The 17,015-nt window shown below is 39.6% G+C and overlaps 1 protein-coding gene across 1 annotated transcript in view; it reads right to left on the reverse strand.

Moving 5' to 3' along the window:
• LOC111216789 (glycerophosphodiester phosphodiesterase domain-containing protein 5-like) overlaps positions 1–17,015 on the reverse strand; it is a 49,692-nt gene that overhangs the window by 15,239 nt on the left and 17,438 nt on the right. The window contains exons 2-13 of the mRNA XM_022738406.1: positions 13,780–13,983; positions 12,176–12,281; positions 10,871–10,974; positions 10,558–10,651; positions 10,044–10,103; positions 9,793–9,891; positions 9,517–9,610; positions 7,086–7,231; positions 6,784–6,866; positions 5,397–5,547; positions 3,702–3,920; positions 3,258–3,415 (exon numbers count right to left, since the gene is read on the reverse strand). Coding sequence (XP_022594127.1) covers positions 3,258–3,415; positions 3,702–3,920; positions 5,397–5,547; positions 6,784–6,866; positions 7,086–7,231; positions 9,517–9,610; positions 9,793–9,891; positions 10,044–10,103; positions 10,558–10,651; positions 10,871–10,974; positions 12,176–12,281; positions 13,780–13,841 — 1,376 coding nt within the window. The 5' untranslated portion in view covers positions 13,842–13,983. The remainder of the gene's footprint in view (positions 1–3,257; positions 3,416–3,701; positions 3,921–5,396; positions 5,548–6,783; positions 6,867–7,085; positions 7,232–9,516; positions 9,611–9,792; positions 9,892–10,043; positions 10,104–10,557; positions 10,652–10,870; positions 10,975–12,175; positions 12,282–13,779; positions 13,984–17,015) is intronic.

Consider the following 17,015-nt stretch of genomic DNA (forward strand, 5'->3'; position numbering starts at 1 on the left):
CCCACCACCTGCTCTGCTTCCAGGTTGCCAGGTGAAAGAGCAAGAGTATCAAGATGGTTTAGAGGAGGAAACATCAGAGAGACTCAGCCACATGATTTTTTACAGGTTTTCTGATAATAGAGGATGAGAGTTGACTGGTATTACCATAGAGCGGAAGAGCGGCTTGTTGATGCTTTGGATCAGGACGTGGATGAGTTGGTCGTTACAGACTGAGCTCCATTGCGCACCAGCCAGAGAGAGCCAAGGCTGGCTGATCACATACAGGTTAGTGCTGATGTTCACTGACTGGTAACTTACTGTAGGAGAGAGAGGAAGGAGAGGAAGAAAGAGGTGTAATTTATCATAATGCCAGTATTAAATTCTCCTCTCACCACCCAACACACACACACACATACACACACAGCACCTCCATCTTCCCTCTAATGATCTTTCTCTATATTGCCATTGACTGCATCCTTTTGAAAGTCTAATGATCTATCTGCTAACAGTAAACAGCTGAGATGAGTGGGAAACAGACCGCCGTGAGACCGGGGGCTGGGGCGGGGGCGGGGAGGGGGCGGGAAGATTCAATTTTGTCCATAAGAGGAAGACCATTATCTTGAGAGGAAATTATTTCTTTGTCAGATTCATACTACTGGAGTTATATAATCTCTTATTGCCTCTGGTGGTGATGCACACTAGGGTCAGTTCAATAATAGTGCTGAAATAGTTTGTGAAATGTTGTGGATCCATTTTTCATAATTCTAAGTCATTAACGTCCACTTTCACAGAGACTGCTAGTGCTGTGAAAAGTTACATGAATATGCAACATGTTGCTTTATGTTATCTGTACATTTAGACTCTTTTAGTCATTTGTGGTCACTTCCATAAAAGAAATCTTAAGGCTTACAGTATTAGACACTATACAAATGTAAACCTTAATTGATTGCATTTAAAAGCCGTCTCACAGTTCAACAATGTAGAACGAACTCTCGGTTGTTGGTCTAATAGGTCAGTAATAGTAAAGTAAAAGTATTAAATTTGGGAGCACAAACTAACAAACTTTTTTCTCTATATGACTAATACTTTCAACTCAGGTAGTGAATTACCATTCACAGTGACACTTGTCTTTTCCAAGACTTCAAATCCATAACCTGTGTGGAGTAATGTGAGTGCCGGGGTCTACTGTGACATCTAAGACTTGAGTAGCAGCTGATGGACTGATAGTAGAATCATGAATTCTAGGCATGACACTGAAAAGAAACACTATTTTTATAATTGATTGGTTATTTAATGCACATTAAATACTGCGTCTGTATTGTCATCAACTGGATTTTTTTCTAGCAACTGAGGTCCAGGGCATATGTAACTCTAAATTTCACTACTAAGACTTCACAATACATAAGGCTTTCTGTATTATATTTTTGATGAAACTAAGTGAAGAGTATTTTCACCAATACTGAAAATGGTCTTGAATGATGCTCAACCCTGCGTTGAGTTTGTCAGCAGTTTGTCTGTCTTCCTCTTTAATCATCAGTAAATCAACTTAACAGCTCTACAAATATAAGAATTCACCATGTAAAGTTTGACTTCATACCTTAAACACGATGCTGAGCCACAACTTTGAGACAACTTCTTGTCTGTGTCTTTAACAGCGTGATTCATCCAACCAGCTATCTCTAGCTAGTGACAAATACAGTGTCATCCAAAGCCGATATCCCAGTTCTGATGAGATATCTAAGTGAGTATGTAATCAACGTTAAGAGGGATAAAACCTTTCGAGTGGACTGGTGTGTGTGTGGTTAAAACTGTTCGGTGTGCAGTCACTCTTACCATTTTCTCGCCTCTTTCCTTCCAGATTGTTCTCCCCACCATTTCTGTTATGTCTAGACCTCCCACCCATTTCTCTTGTAAACAAATACTTATCATCCTTCTTCTTTTCTAAAGCCACCTCTCTCATTATAAACTCCACTCAACTCTGTCTCACCTCTCCACTGCTTCTCAAACAATTCTCTCTCTACTGAATAACTTTTCTCTCTCTAGGTTTTCCTGTCCCTCTATTTCTCTTCCTGCTCTTTCCTTTTCTCTCTCCTCACTTCCTGCCCATGAAACTTCACTCTCACCTGCCTATTAACCTCCCTGCTCTCCCTCCCTCTCCCTCCCCTCTGATCGGTGTTCTACAAGATGGAGTCACTGAGGGACGTGGTAGTCATCTGTACCTGAGTTACATCAACTATCACACCACACACACACACACACACACACACAGTTGAAATGCTCACAGTGAAATAGTCTCATTTCTCCATAGTAGGTATAAACAGGTGTTTCATGCGTTACATGCTATGGACTGTATAACTGAGTGCTTGGCGTGTACTGTGTGTTTGATATTTAGGAGTAGGACTGGGTAATAACCTTAACTTAAATCTTCTTTATGTCAGTTAATCAGTTGGTACTTTTCCAATGCTGCATTCAATGAAACCTGTCCCGGTTATACATATTCGTTGATGGCCCTCCCACCCTGTCCAATCTAACGTTAGTTTTGTCTCAGTCAAAGTGAAGCTGGTTGATATGGACAACACAAGTTAAAATTGTAGTTTAGTTTTTTTTTTCAGGAATAGTATGGATCTGTAACACTCATTAAAGCCTGTTGTCCTCAGATGCAACGGGATTCGCGTATCACCCACAAAAGTCTGCTAGTAATCACCATAAGCTGAAGAGCCACCACCATACAAAACAAGATAAAACTAAGGCGAAGAAGTAAGCCGATACACAAGTTCAACCATGGAGCCTTAGTTGCATCCACACTAATAGCGTATTTAGTTTTAAAACAGCCATCACTTTTTAAGCTACATTCCATCAGCTTTTCCACTTTACTCCAGAGTATTCAAAGCCACTAAAACACGAAGAACTTTTGGAAAGATCTATGGACGCAGCAGCTGTGGCTCAGGAGTAGAGTGGGCGGACTAATCGGGAAGAAGCTCACCCGTGGTCTCGACCCCCAAGCTCATTCAGTCCCCTATGATCCCCTGAGCCAAGAATACCTTGTAACCCTGGGCAAGATAGTTAATCTTCAATAGGAGAAAAGAAAGTGATAGAAATAGAAGGCGAAACAAGAGATTAACATTGACACTGCTTTCTACCTCTTGGAGAGTAAAAATAAGCTGACATGACGAATGTTGACATTTTGTGTGTCTGTGCATATGTGTGTGTGTGTGTGTGTGTGTGTGTGTGTGTGTGTGTGTGTGTGTGTGTGTGTGTGTGTGTGAGTGTGTGTGTACCTGATCTGTTGTTGAGACATTGTGCTATAGTGCAGGTTCAGTCTGGTGATGTGGCTGTCTGTCAGTTCCTGAATAGAAGCTTTTTCCCCTGAAGTCTGCTGCAGCTCTGGGTCCACAGCCTGGACCAACTCTCTGTCCTCAGATGGAAGCCACAGCACCTACACACACACACACACACACACACACACACACACACACACACACGCACAGACACACAAAATATTTCGTCACCACTTGCAACAAAGGAAAGCTCTTGAGGTTATTGAACACTGAGATCCAACATGGTGAACAGTGATCCAAGAAAAGGTTTGTTGAAATAATATATTCAAAGAGTTACTCATTGATTATCAGCTAAGTCGTACAACAAACAAACCCATAAACATATAATACAATTCACTGTCACTTTACAACTTACTGTTGAAGTGAAAACTTCGGTACAGTTACCTGTGAGGAGTTGATGTGGGCTTGCACCACCTGCAGAGTTGTGTTGATGTATGACTGGCTGTAAGGATGTCCATACGGTGGCCTACGCAGGTCAAACAGCACTAGTCTGCCGCCACGGGCTGCTACCTCCAGAAACTGGGCCAGTGAGGGAACAGACTGGTTCTGGGCCTGCAAGCGGTCCACCTCAGACAGGGACGACACAGTACCAAATGGATCCCTCTGTAAGAGAGTGATGTTGAAAAAAAAAATGCATAAAAGAAGAAAGAATGAATAAAGAAAACGGTGGATGGTGGACCTCAAATATGTGTGAAAATCTGTTAAAATGATCTATCACCTTTAAAAAAATTAGTAGAGCCTAGAATGAGCCTCATTTATGATGCACAAAAAGGATGTGACATTCTCAGTGTAGGTGTTACAACTATTTCCAATTCATTATCATAACAGTTCACAACATCCATGTTATTTAAATGTAGCCATTCTTATATAAATATGGACTTTGTTATGTTTTTATATAAATTGAAGGATTCCTTTTTTCTCTCTAGAATCAGTAAATCTTTGACCCTAGAAGAATACAAAGGTCACATCCCAAAACGTGCATGTGCAGATCACTTGAAGGGATTGCTTTCACTCTTCACTCTCAAATTAAATTGCATCATTTCAATGCAATTGATCAGGGACATTGTGCATTTTAAAAATATGCATTTTCACATCATTTTGGATTACTACCATGACAATATTTATAAAAACATAACACAGTCTGTTGTTCTAATATGCTCACTGATGAACTGAGCTCTATGTTCTGAAGTAGTCCTTCAAATTTTTGCGAGTGGTCACATACAACATGCATCATACAAAATAACATTGGTAAAACAAGACTTATAGTGAATGGATCTGGATCTCATTCTCCCACAGCGATGTGACAATGTAACAGCAAATGTTTGTTCAGCTTGTTTGTTCAGCTGGATGTCTGTAGACAGCTCACTTTCCCTGTGGCCACTAATCAGCTGACTGAGTTACTATAGTGAGTCGATTCCTCTCTCTCTCAATCCTCTCACATAATTATTTTCTCTGAGATTAACATTTTTCAGATTTTACTGTTTTTGAGCTCATCATCTGTGACAGATGTAACTCTTGGCTGTAATTCTCTCTGGTTTATTTCTAGATTTCTAGAAGCTGTGAACTCGTTTTCACTCGTGATGAATTTAGCAGCAAGTCACATTACATGAGTCTTCAGAAACTTAAACTGGACTAACGAAACACTTAAGGCTGATTAACTCTGACAGAACCACTATGGACAGACTTGAAAACACTTGTTGACTTGAAATAAAATATAAAATGTAAAAAATAATCAAACATCAGTAAATATCAACATCAAGGTTTGCAGGTTTGCACAGTTACTGTAAAGATGGCAACCGGATATTTGTTTTCACCTAGCAACAATGCTGCATTTTGTGTTGAGAGACATAATGTACAAGATATGTTTTTTATTTACTTCAGAATTATCTCAGTGAAAAAACACATCTTCAAACATCACAGTTTTCAGGTTTTCAAGTCTCTAGGCTACGATGTGTGTCATTCTCACTCCAGTGGGAAGTTCATTCTTAAGTGAAAACGCATATTTGTATTCTGTTTAGCAAACCAAGCCTTATCTTGAAACAACTACAAGTTGTGTTTGTGTGTTTTTGTTAGTCTCACCGATAAGAACCAGTCGCCAGCATTCAGCTGCTGCAGCTCGGACCAGGTGAACATGGAGGCATCGAGGTGTGTTCGATTTGGGAAAACCTCAGCAACATTTGTGGTTCTCCTCAGAGTGGAGTCGTGCATCAGGAAAGGAATGCCATCATAACTACAGCGAGGGAAAGTGTAGGTCACAAACATGAGCAAAAGAGCAAATGAAGGGATTCAAAGAGGATGATTAAAGTCACCAATATGTATTTGATGCTCCGAAGCATTAAAGTCTGGCTTTAATAAAGCCGTCTATTTTATTGATGAGCACATACACACACATGAATAAGACAGATGTGTGTCTTAAAAACACATCTATTGGCTGTCACCTTGATTAATTACAAGAGTGATATCAGTTATGTACATGCCCATAAATATAATATGCCCACACACACACACACACGCTAACATCTCATTCTCACACACAAAAGGAACTAAAAGACTCTGCCAGCAGCATGAGATTAAGCTAACTTGCTAACGCTCATTCATGTCATGCTGCTAATCCCTCCATTTTCAGCTAATGGAAAGGCTAACGGCTAACTGGATTAGCATGGCAGTAATCACCTTAGCGCTGAGGGTAGCATGCTAGCATCTGATCTGTATAATTAGCACCGAGGCACAGACTGTTGGCCGACTGCTGCTCTGATCATTTTAGCAGCAGAACTCATGATGCTAGTAATTTGATCATGTCATTCAAAGATAACTGTGTCACCTTGAAACAGTTGTGAAGGTACATTTGAACAATTTGTTCCATTAGTCATGCAGTCGCTAATCAAGGCTGGTTTGGTTGTACTTGTGAAACCTTATCATGCTATCAGCTGTTTTAGGATACATATTGCTTTATAGTTTACAGAAACATATTTGATGATCTTAAGTAGAGAAAGGCTGTTATCAAAAGTCATGACTTAAAATAATTAAAGTAGGTGAGTAAATGACTAAATCATTTAAGTGGGATCATCTGCTCAGTGATGTACATTTGACATTTACACAGGAGACCATCCAGTGTCAGTGGGTTCTATAATCCATAAAGACAGGAATTTCCATCTATACTTCTCAGGCCTGTGTAAACACAATTTAAAAAGGCATCCTGGGGAGTCCTCTAGTTATGTAAACATTCAGTGTTTCTCACCAAAATGAATAAAACAGGGAGCTGCTCAGTAAAACATTGTTTCATGGTTCTACTTCTGGTCAAAAGCTCCACAGGGTGTGTTTGCAGAGTTTGTTTTTAATTTCTTTTGCTTTCTTTTTTTAAAGTTTCCACAAGGCATCAGGAAACCCAATAGAAAACTGACCAATGCAGTGATAAAACTTGGAGAACACCAAAACATACAATTATTTACTGTCAGATCACTGATACCTGATGGTGACGTCAGTCTCCAGTCCTTCTCCTCCAGTCTCCACTGCCTTCTCAAACGACATCACAGTATTCTCTGGAGCAAGCTACAAACACACACACAATGAGACAAACGCATTCCCAGACTGACTACACACATACACACAACCACAAACACACACTGTCCATATCTCCAGATCTCATCAATGAAGCTGATGACTAACATTATCATAGCCAACAGAAAAGATGGTTGATGTTAGAGGTAAAACACAGACGTAACACAGAGTTGAGACAGGTCCAGCTGTCACGGTTCAGTTCAGTCTTACCATTGGAGCTCCTCTGTGTCCGATAAGTCTTGGGGCTGGTCCCAGTGTTCCTGCTTCTTTAATACAGGGCGAGTACATTCCCAGAGGGACCAGGTAGAGAGAGAACAGCATGGACAGGTAGAGACCCAAGACAGCCACCTGACGCACTTAAGGGCACACAACACAAAGATGGTGGTTTCACAGTACACGGACTTAAAAATCAATCGTGTGAAAACGCGGTAAAAGTCGGGGTCACAGTATAAAGCTTATACTAGCATACTGTGTCATTTTACAAGTTCAACTGAGATTTTTACTTTTTAATAATTTTTTTTATATATTGCAAACACATGTACTTTATGTAATAGTTTACAGTTAGTTATATGAGCTGGAAACGCCATTAGTTTCACAACATTTTTCAACTACATCCTGAACTTTCCACATTCACCATTTTAGTTTTCACTGTTTTGACCTCGACTTATTTTTACTGAAATTACCTACACAAGGCTTCATACAAAATCTGTGCATCACACAGTTGACAAAAACTCTGCACACAGACACACACACAGACAAGTCCACCTGCAGCATACAAACAAATCCAAAAAACAATAGTTTCACCTTCGAGCCTCTAAATATGGCCCAATGAAGGGTTACACAAGTTTGCTAGTGTAGAAATCAGAACTTAATCAGGATAATATACAGTAAATCTCTCCTGATAGGATCAACATAGTGGTACCAGCCATATGGGATACAGTCAGAATGACAGCCATCTGGTCAGGAAGCAAAGCCGCCTGGGAAAACAGACCGAACTGGGACTTTCATAGTAGTGTCTCCAAAATTTGAAACTGAGGTAAGAAAGTTTTTTCCATTTAGTGAATTTATAGCTCACATGGTTATTTGCTTACACCACTAAAACGGGCTCATGTCTGGTTATTGCAGCACTTACTGGAATAAAATAAATCAATGTCAGTGTGAAAACCTAACGCTCTTTAATCAACATGTTGTATAGTTTTATTGATTACCTTCTCTGCCCTACTGCACGTCATCATAAAGAAAGAGAGAGAGTAGACCTGCTTGGTTTAAAATGTCAACAGGTGATCTTTGTTAGGCTCCGTACTGTTTCCTCTCAGTGAGAGGTCCCAGCATGCATCAGCACAGACACAGGTACAGCTGCCATGTTGGCACCTGATTAGCTAACAAAACTACCCAAAACCACTGACCACCTGTTACAGAGCTGATGAGATACATAGAAAGAAAGAAAGAAAGAAAGAAAGAAAGAAAGAAAGAAAGAAAGAAAGAAAGAAAGAAAAAGAGAGAGAAAGAAAGAAAAGCTAATTAGATCCTTTGGCAAATCTCTCTTTAAGTTATCTCCTTCCAGGAGAGACCCTCCTGACATGACTCTGCATCACTCTCCTCTGAATCACCATGACAACCAGGGACAGTACCCATGGAGACCAAAGAAAGAAGAGAGATGCAGAGGTCAAAGCCATTCAGTGAAGAGGAAAAGGCAGTCAGACACACTGCAAGACAGAAGGAGTGACCAAAAGACGAGTAAAAAGAACAGATAAGAGAAGAAGTCAGAACGATCAAGAGAACAAAAAACACCAGAAACAGAAAGCATCAGAGGGGCTGCAGAGGAGAAGACTGCAAAAAGGAGTAGGAAAATGAGACATTGATTTTTTGTTCAGAGGAAGTGGTGAGGGAGAAAGAAGGGTGGCAGGGAGGTTTACAAGTGTATAATCCATTCCAGACAAGTGCGTCACACTTGTTGGGCGCGGTGGGGGGGGGGGGGGGGGGGGGGGTTCAGTTCAGAATAGCTGTATTCCTGGTGGGCAGAGCAGCTCAGTACTACTACAACTGAGGCTTATAGAGCAGAAACCCTCCACTGTCTGCCTGAAATCACCCAATGTCATTTCAATAAGGTCCTCGAGGCCTTTTTTTCCTCTAGTTACTGCTGGAGTGAAGGAGAGCTCTCTCTCTTTCAGGTGTTTTGATGTACAGTTGGTCCTGAAAGGACTGGCTAAGACATACACTGGTCTAGATTAAGACACAAGTACGAGTAAATTGAATCTAGCAATGAATAACACTTTCAGATATTATTTTAGATTTTAGATATTAATACTTGTTTTAATAATTACTCTAAACATATTAAATGGGATTTTTTTCTCTTATTTATCCTGGATCAGCTGTCTACGTCACTTTTTACATGTTTTCCTGTTTTGTTTTCATAATAATCTATATATTTACAGCATATAAGGCCACCTAAGCAAAACGGTTTGAGGAAGGTGAGTGAATTTCTCATGTCCCACAGAGTTTTTCTCTAAACAGTATGTGCTAACACAGATAAGCAGATTAAATGTTTGATAAGATACATCTAGACCTGCTGCAAGTGGACTTTCAAGCAAAGACCCACCTCATTTCCAGCTAACAAACAAACACTAACAAGCTTGCTCACCTTTCTTGTTCATGCGGAAGAAGTGTAACGCTATGGGCCAGGAGAGAACTGCCATTAGTGAGACTGCAGCCACATGGAGGAACGGAGCTGTCACCTGAAGATAAAAAGAGGAAGAGGATGAAAATGTCAGCACAGTCTCAAATATTCCAGTTACAGTTTATATAAACACAGTATAAGTAGCCACAGCATTAAGTTTACTATTCATACAATCTAATTATAAAAAAAAAAACCCAGTAACCCCCTCCTGTGATCGGCTGGCATGTCAGGTTAGCTAACCTGCAGAGAGAGGAGAAGAGTCTTCCATTCTTTGCTCCAGAGGTCAGACAGGATGGCGGTGGCTGTGACGGAGAATGCCAACGTCACCACGATGCCAGTCTGCCACAAACAGAGGAGGACGAGAAAACACAACTTATAACAACGTATAACAAAAAGACATGTCAGTCAGTGTTTGTGTTTATTGATTGTGTGTGTGTGTGTGTGTGTGTGTGTGTGTGTGTGTGTGTGTGTGTGTGTGTGTGTGTGTGTACCTTGTGGCTCCAGTGAAGGTAAAGCCTCTGACCCTCAGAAAGCAGACACACTGCCAGCACCTGAACAATGTTTAGATACTCATTAAATTTTGTTGCATAAAGCTGCTTCAAGTAAAACTCTCCTACACTCTCCTTGTCTCTTCTGAAACTTGAAACTTAATTTTCAATTGACTCCAACAATCTTTATAAACTGAACATCATTGAAGAACAATTTATCTTATAATAAAACATGTGGATATCTCGTCACTGCTGTCAGTGTTAGTCTCATCTGTGTCTGTTTTTCTATAATTCTTACATAAATTTCGTCACTACGCAAACAACCTTCTAAATGTCACACGAAGTGCTGGGAGGGACAAGATGCTAAACTGCACACATAAGTTTTCATGGCACATCCAGGGATTTGAACTGGTGACCTCTAATCTTAAAATGTCACTGCAGCTTGGTTACAGAGGGAGGCAAACAGAGTATAATCAGATCTCTGAGTTTACTAGTGATTTGTTTTCAGTGTTCTTACCAACAGCAGGGCGATGTATGTGAAGAGAGAAGCAGCAACAACCAGCAGGACAAGAGACCAGGGAAACCAGAAACCAAGAGTCCCAAAGTTAAACCTGAAGACGCAAATGAAAAGCAGACATCAGACATCACATACAGTGTGCCTCATACTGTCAATCAAGTTTGATTGATGGGTTGGTCACATTCATTCACTGTAAGATGATCAGTTCACTCATTCCTTTATTTCATTTCTTTAGTCTACAGACTTCAACTAACATGAGTGTGTGTTTGCCAACATGCAACATGTAACAGTATTCACTGTGTGTGTGACCCACCAGTCAAAGTCGTTGTAGTCGTTCTGAGCTTCACTCCAGAAATAGAGGAATAGAAAACTCAGGAAGAAGGTGAGGATCAGGAGGCCAAAACTCCCACACTCCACCTGTAATACACACACACACACACACACACACACACACACACACACACACACACACACACACACACACACACAAATATTATGCTTCATCTTACCCCATGGGTCACCAGCTTTAGTGCATTAGAGTAAAATGGGGAACATACAAAATATTAAATCATTCTGAAATTCATGTACATTTTTCAAAAATTTTATTTTTCACTCACACTGTAAAAACTGATATCATAATGAAAAAATAGTATTACATTCAAAACAAATGCAAAAGAAGTATCTTGACTAGTGCTCTGTATGTGTTTATTTTATTATCATTAAGCTAAATTATTAAGCTTAACAAGGCTGTAGTCATGGTGTCTAGATCTATAGTCAAAATAACATTTTTTACATGTTTATAGTGATAATTTAAGGCAAGACAGCAACTCATTAATGCTACACAATCTAGCAGATACACAGGACGTCAGTCATATTACACAGTGCATATGAAAGCAGTATATTTTGATACTGGCTGGCAGAGTATGTGCTGATATATTTTCAGAGAAAAGCAATAACTGACTGTTGGAGTCAGCAGGCTGGATGAAGGAAAACTGGCTGGGGAATCGATACTGTCTGCACAATCAGCAAACTAACCCAACTCAACAAACTGCTTATAGGGGTGTGTGTGTGTGTGTGTGTGTGTGTGTGTGTGTGTGTGTGTGTGTGTGTGCATATGTATGCTCGTGTGATTATTTACTATTAGTCCCACATGTGTGTATGTCTGTGCGTTTGTGTGTATGGGATGTATGAGGTTATCACCAGATAAACCAGCAGCTACACAGTGGCTTTGGCTATAGCAGCTCATTATCAACTGGCTTAGTTTTAATAGTAGAGTGTGAAGATAAAAGGTATGTCTTAACAATTTGGTTATTTTTCAGGTTGTTTTTCTGTTCTTACTGACAAAACAAATTTAACTGTATGTTTCCTCAAGAGGGGAGATGACAAGGTAAGCGACAATCGTCACGATTGGCTGCTTAGTTATCAAAGTATTGTTAGCTATCACACATAATACACATGCATGTGCCTGCACACGTGTATAGGTGTGATACTTATTTGTACTTATCACAGACGCACATACATACACGTGAGACTTTTAGCAAATAACCACATAAGCATAAGTACGTGCATCTTGTCCTCTTTGTCCTCCCAGTGCGTGTGTGTGTGTGTGTGTGCGCACCTTGCTGCAGCAGCACTCTCCTGGTTGTGCCCGGGCTCTTTGATATCGTCTCCATTGGCAACCATAGAGGCCGGCCAGGCAGGAGACAAACGGCTGGTGTTCATATCTGGAATCAACCAATTAAATAAACATCAGTTACCGGAGAAGAGCATCAGACGTTTATCTGAATAAACTGAGACCTAAACCCACAACATTATTAAAAACACTTAAACTACAGTCATTGAGCAATATATTCTCTGATTGATAAGTTTTAAAAAATTAACATCTTAGAGAATTTAAGGATGAAGTGTTCTGGTGGAGCTTGTTTTATCAGAGCTAGAGCACTGGAAACTAAATAAACTGATGAAATTGAGCCTTCGGTGTAAAATTTCTGTTCTGACAGCAGGTTCCATTTTGGATCTGATTCATGGTTGATGAAATACAGAAATTCACTGGGCTCTCAGGCTAAAGAATCTCTTATCAAACCTCATAATGCTTTTTAATGTGCAATGTGAAAAAAACATTCATGTAGCAGCTCCTATGTTTTAGCAGGTGCTGACTGTCAGACATCACTGATGGTCTGGCTGACTGAGATCTGAAATGTGCTCAGTCATCTGAAGAGGCCAGAGAGGAGATGCTTCTCTAGTGAACCGACTGAGCTGCCTCTCCCAGTTAATCTTTTATATCTTGTCGACAATTATATATATCAACCTAATGGTTCTGAACCAGGACCTCCAGTATTGAAGGAAGTACTTTATGAAAAATAAGGCGTGGAAAACATAGTAGATTTAATGTGTCAGAGACATATTCCATCAGAATGTCTTAGCTTCTGTTGCTCATTTCATTTTTCAATTTCAATCAGATCACTGAGTTTTAGTTATTTTTTTTACTTTAATCACAAATGGATGAATCAAAATTGATTGGATAATGTGAAAAAGGGGTCAGATTCAATTATCAGATTTGCTTCTGGGTTCATATTGAATCAAACCCAACTCTACCACTGGGTTTCATAATCATATAGTAGTCAAACCAATTTGCCACAAAAAATAGACAATTGGCCTCTTTAGATGATGCATTCAGGCTGTCTCTGTACCGTGACTCATCCTTCAGCCCAGACACAGAAAGTAGGCTGCTGTACTTCAGAACAAACAGTTCTCCAAAGTTTGTAGATCAACCTGAGTAACCAGGACATTATTTGGAGATACAGTATTACTGCAGATTTTTTATTGCAATGTAATTTTAATTGTAATTGAATTAGAGTGGTGGCAAAAGAATCTCAAAACCACACCAACTCAAATGTGCTTAAAAGAAGTACTGTATCTGCAAGGCTAGACAGAGGACAGGAGGATAAAACGTTTTTTTGTTTGATTGTTTTATCTTGTGACAGATAACAGATGGTCACTCAACACACTTCTACTAATTGCAGTTTAAATAACAGTCATGAAGCAATGTGAATCTATACACAACCTGATGACCGTTACCTCCATAGTTACTGCAACAGTTTCCACAGCAACCAATAGCAAAGTCATGCATTATGATAGGTTACAGAACTTTAAAAACTGTAAAAGAGAAATTAGGCTGTTTATCAGAAAATGAACTTGGTGGTGATGTGCATTGTTCTGTACCTTTGCAGCAGCTGCCGCCGCACCACCTTTAGCTTCCCCAGCTTCAGTCTGGTCACGGGCATACAATCACCCACAGCTCGGCATCACAGAAACAGAGAGAGAGAAGGAGAGGATGGGAAGAGAGAGAAGTAGAATAAAGAAGGGACAGGAAAGAGAGAGGATAGTGGGGAAAAAAGGTAGAACTCTTCGGTTCCCTACTTTCACCTAGAAGGAGAGAAGAAAGTTTGAATCAATTTAAAGTATATTTTTAGGAAAACTAGACTCAGCAGGATTCAGTGTGTGTGTGTGTATATGTGTGTGTGTGTGTGTGTGTGTGTGTGTGTGTGTGTGGCAGTGGAGTCCTGTTTTATTCCTGTGGCCTGCTTAAATTAAACCAGAGGATACAGATACTCTCAGAGAAACACACTGTGTAACTGATATAACTGTGTATACACTGTGACTGTGCTTCCATACAATGACAATGATCATGTCTTTTTTTTTTTTTTTACTTAACAAGTGAACTACACATTCTTAAATCATTATCACAACTCTTCCACAGGTTTACACCATCTGCTTTTTATATTGGTCCTTACCCTTGCTTTTTTAAATGTACTTATTCCCCTCAGTTCATACAGGCTCTTCCTCTGAATCCAGTATGGGAGTACATGATTTTGTGATTTATACATTATCTATTCAGTTTCAAGGTCAACCGGTTCATGACATTTTAAAGCATATAAATGAATAAATAGTGGGTTGGTTGGTTCATAATAATCTGATTGATTGATGATTCTTATAGCTTTCTTCTACAGCATGAAAACTAAATTTGTGTTCGTTTTAAGTGTTTCCCCATATCTGCACATGATACATAATGTATAGTTATATGAGAGAGCAGAATAATATATGTAGTGATTTCTGCTTTATGCAACAGTTTCTGACACCTCTACAACAGCAGCAGCCCTGTGGTTTAATAAAAATAGTTATGCAACAGCTCTATATCCACTGCTCCACTGAACCAGATACCACAGCCACACAGCAATCAACTGGTGAATCAGCCAACTGGTGAAGCAGGCCAGTCAATCAGCCAATAAGTGAGACCCCGGAGTGTACCAGCCCTCCTTGGTTTACACGTTATATCAAGAGCCAACAGCAAGTCTGTAATGTGTCACAAATATATCTAAGTGCTCATTTCCTCCCTGATCAAGTTCAGACCCAGTTAACTGCTGAGCTTCCTCGTTTCTGTAGTTCTCCTGATGGTGATCCTGATACCTTACAGACCCAGATTGGTGGCCTAAATCTACTTAATGTAGGTCCAACAACAGCTTTTAACAGTTAAGAACAAAGAGGTCAGTCTCACGGTTAAGTACACACACTCCATCTATTGGCTGGTGTGAACTAGTTTGGTCATAAGCTTCAGGATGTACGATTTCAATACAGAGAAGCAGATTAGCAGTGATGGTGGAAGTGTTTTCTAACATTGATGTCATAATTAGTACATGTGCACTGTGTGTGCCCGTAACAGGATATAGTTGTATGGGTGAACCTGGTGTTAGAGGCTGACAGATGGTAAGTACACTGGTGTGATGATCCCACACACACTGACTGTGTTGCTTCAATAAATCAGGACTGAATAATAGATGCTGCTGTCTGTAGCTGCTTTGTTGGTTGTCTCTTCAATAAGCAACAACCTGATATAGAAATGTGTCTGTGAGCATAATATTCTACTAATGACAGACTGATGACACCTGTGGGAACACAGTCAGAGTCTGACATCAGCTTTTTTGTCAAGAAAATTTACTGGGGTTGGGGCTCATAACTTTTTCACTGATAAACTTAAAGCTTAAACTGCTAGTTACAAGAGTTACAAAATAAATAAATTGCATTTAATCGTTAATGAAAGATTTATTTCAACTGGTCACAAACTAGAAAATGAAATAAGTTCTGAAACTAATCATAGGCAGATCATCATCAAACTACTTCATTGCTGATACTTTTCGGGGACTCAACAGATCCCACTGTCAGGTCTGTTGGGGCTGTTTGTTTTTCATATTCCTCTTGCACATGGGTCAGTGTTTTGGTTGCCTGCCAGAAGCTCAAAATTTAACATAAGCCACATTTTTATGATAAAACTGTTTAGCTTGGACATTTTTAACTATTTATATTAACTGAATGAAGGATTTTAGTCATTGGACGTCTGGATCTTCGGTTATCAGAGAAATAATCTGAGGAAACATTAGCTCAGCTCAGCTCGCAGCCCCTCCTGGACGATTTTTAACGTGAAAATGTTTTATTCAGTGTTTTTACTGGTTTTAATAACCTGGTCTGTTTGTTTTGGAGAGGAGGAGATCTCTGTGAATAATTCAACTTCTGGTAAAAACCTCTTCAACAACTGACACTGAGGGAACCCTAACTAGGACAAGCTGATGGCAATGATGGTAATGATGGTGAAGACATCAACTCCCATGATACCACGCTAGGTCACCAAACTCTGCCTTTTGTTAGTGTTTGGATTGAGAGATCCCTAGTGGCAGAAAATTGCATACTGTGCGTTTAAATTTAAAACTGTCTCATTTATATAAAAGATAATGAAGTTGGCAAATCATGAAGTGAAATTAAGTTTCAACAGTTATCAAATCGGCACTGTTATCACAGCTGACAGTACCATGACAACAGTACTACACATACATTCTTCTGTAAAAACATGCAACCTTAACATTTAGTTTTGAAAAATTATTCTGCTTTATTCTATACGCCAATTTGCATAGCCTGTGGTTTGATCCAAATCCATGTATAAATGATCCATTCCATTCTGTTCTACTCTTGTATATAATAATACATTTATTTGTTAAAATCAACTGTAATCTATTGTATTCGAATCTATCCTGTATAATTTCTGTTCATTTTGGTTCTATTTTGTCTGTGTCTCTGCCACGAGACAACCAGGCCGATTCAACCAGCCAAGTCATCACATGGCTGCCATGGCAACTGTGACATCAGATCTGTTATTATGACTGCTGAGAAAAGGATGAAGGGAGGTGGGGTAAAAAAGAAAGAACCAGATGGAGTAATAAAGGGAGAGACTGAAGAAGTGAAAATGTGTGAGAGAAATTACCATCAGGCGTTATCTAAGCTGTTATACACTAAATACAAAACCACACATATTCTGCAGGGTGACAGTTCTCCCTTTACACTATGGTCCACACATACTCTAGTAATATGAGAGAGACATCAAATACAGAGTGTGAGAAATAAACGAAAAC

This window comes from Seriola dumerili, unplaced genomic scaffold (assembly GCF_002260705.1).
Source record: "Seriola dumerili isolate Sdu_G_001 unplaced genomic scaffold, Sdu_1.0 BDQW01000036.1, whole genome shotgun sequence".
Classification (NCBI taxonomy): Eukaryota; Metazoa; Chordata; class Actinopteri; order Carangiformes; family Carangidae; genus Seriola; species Seriola dumerili.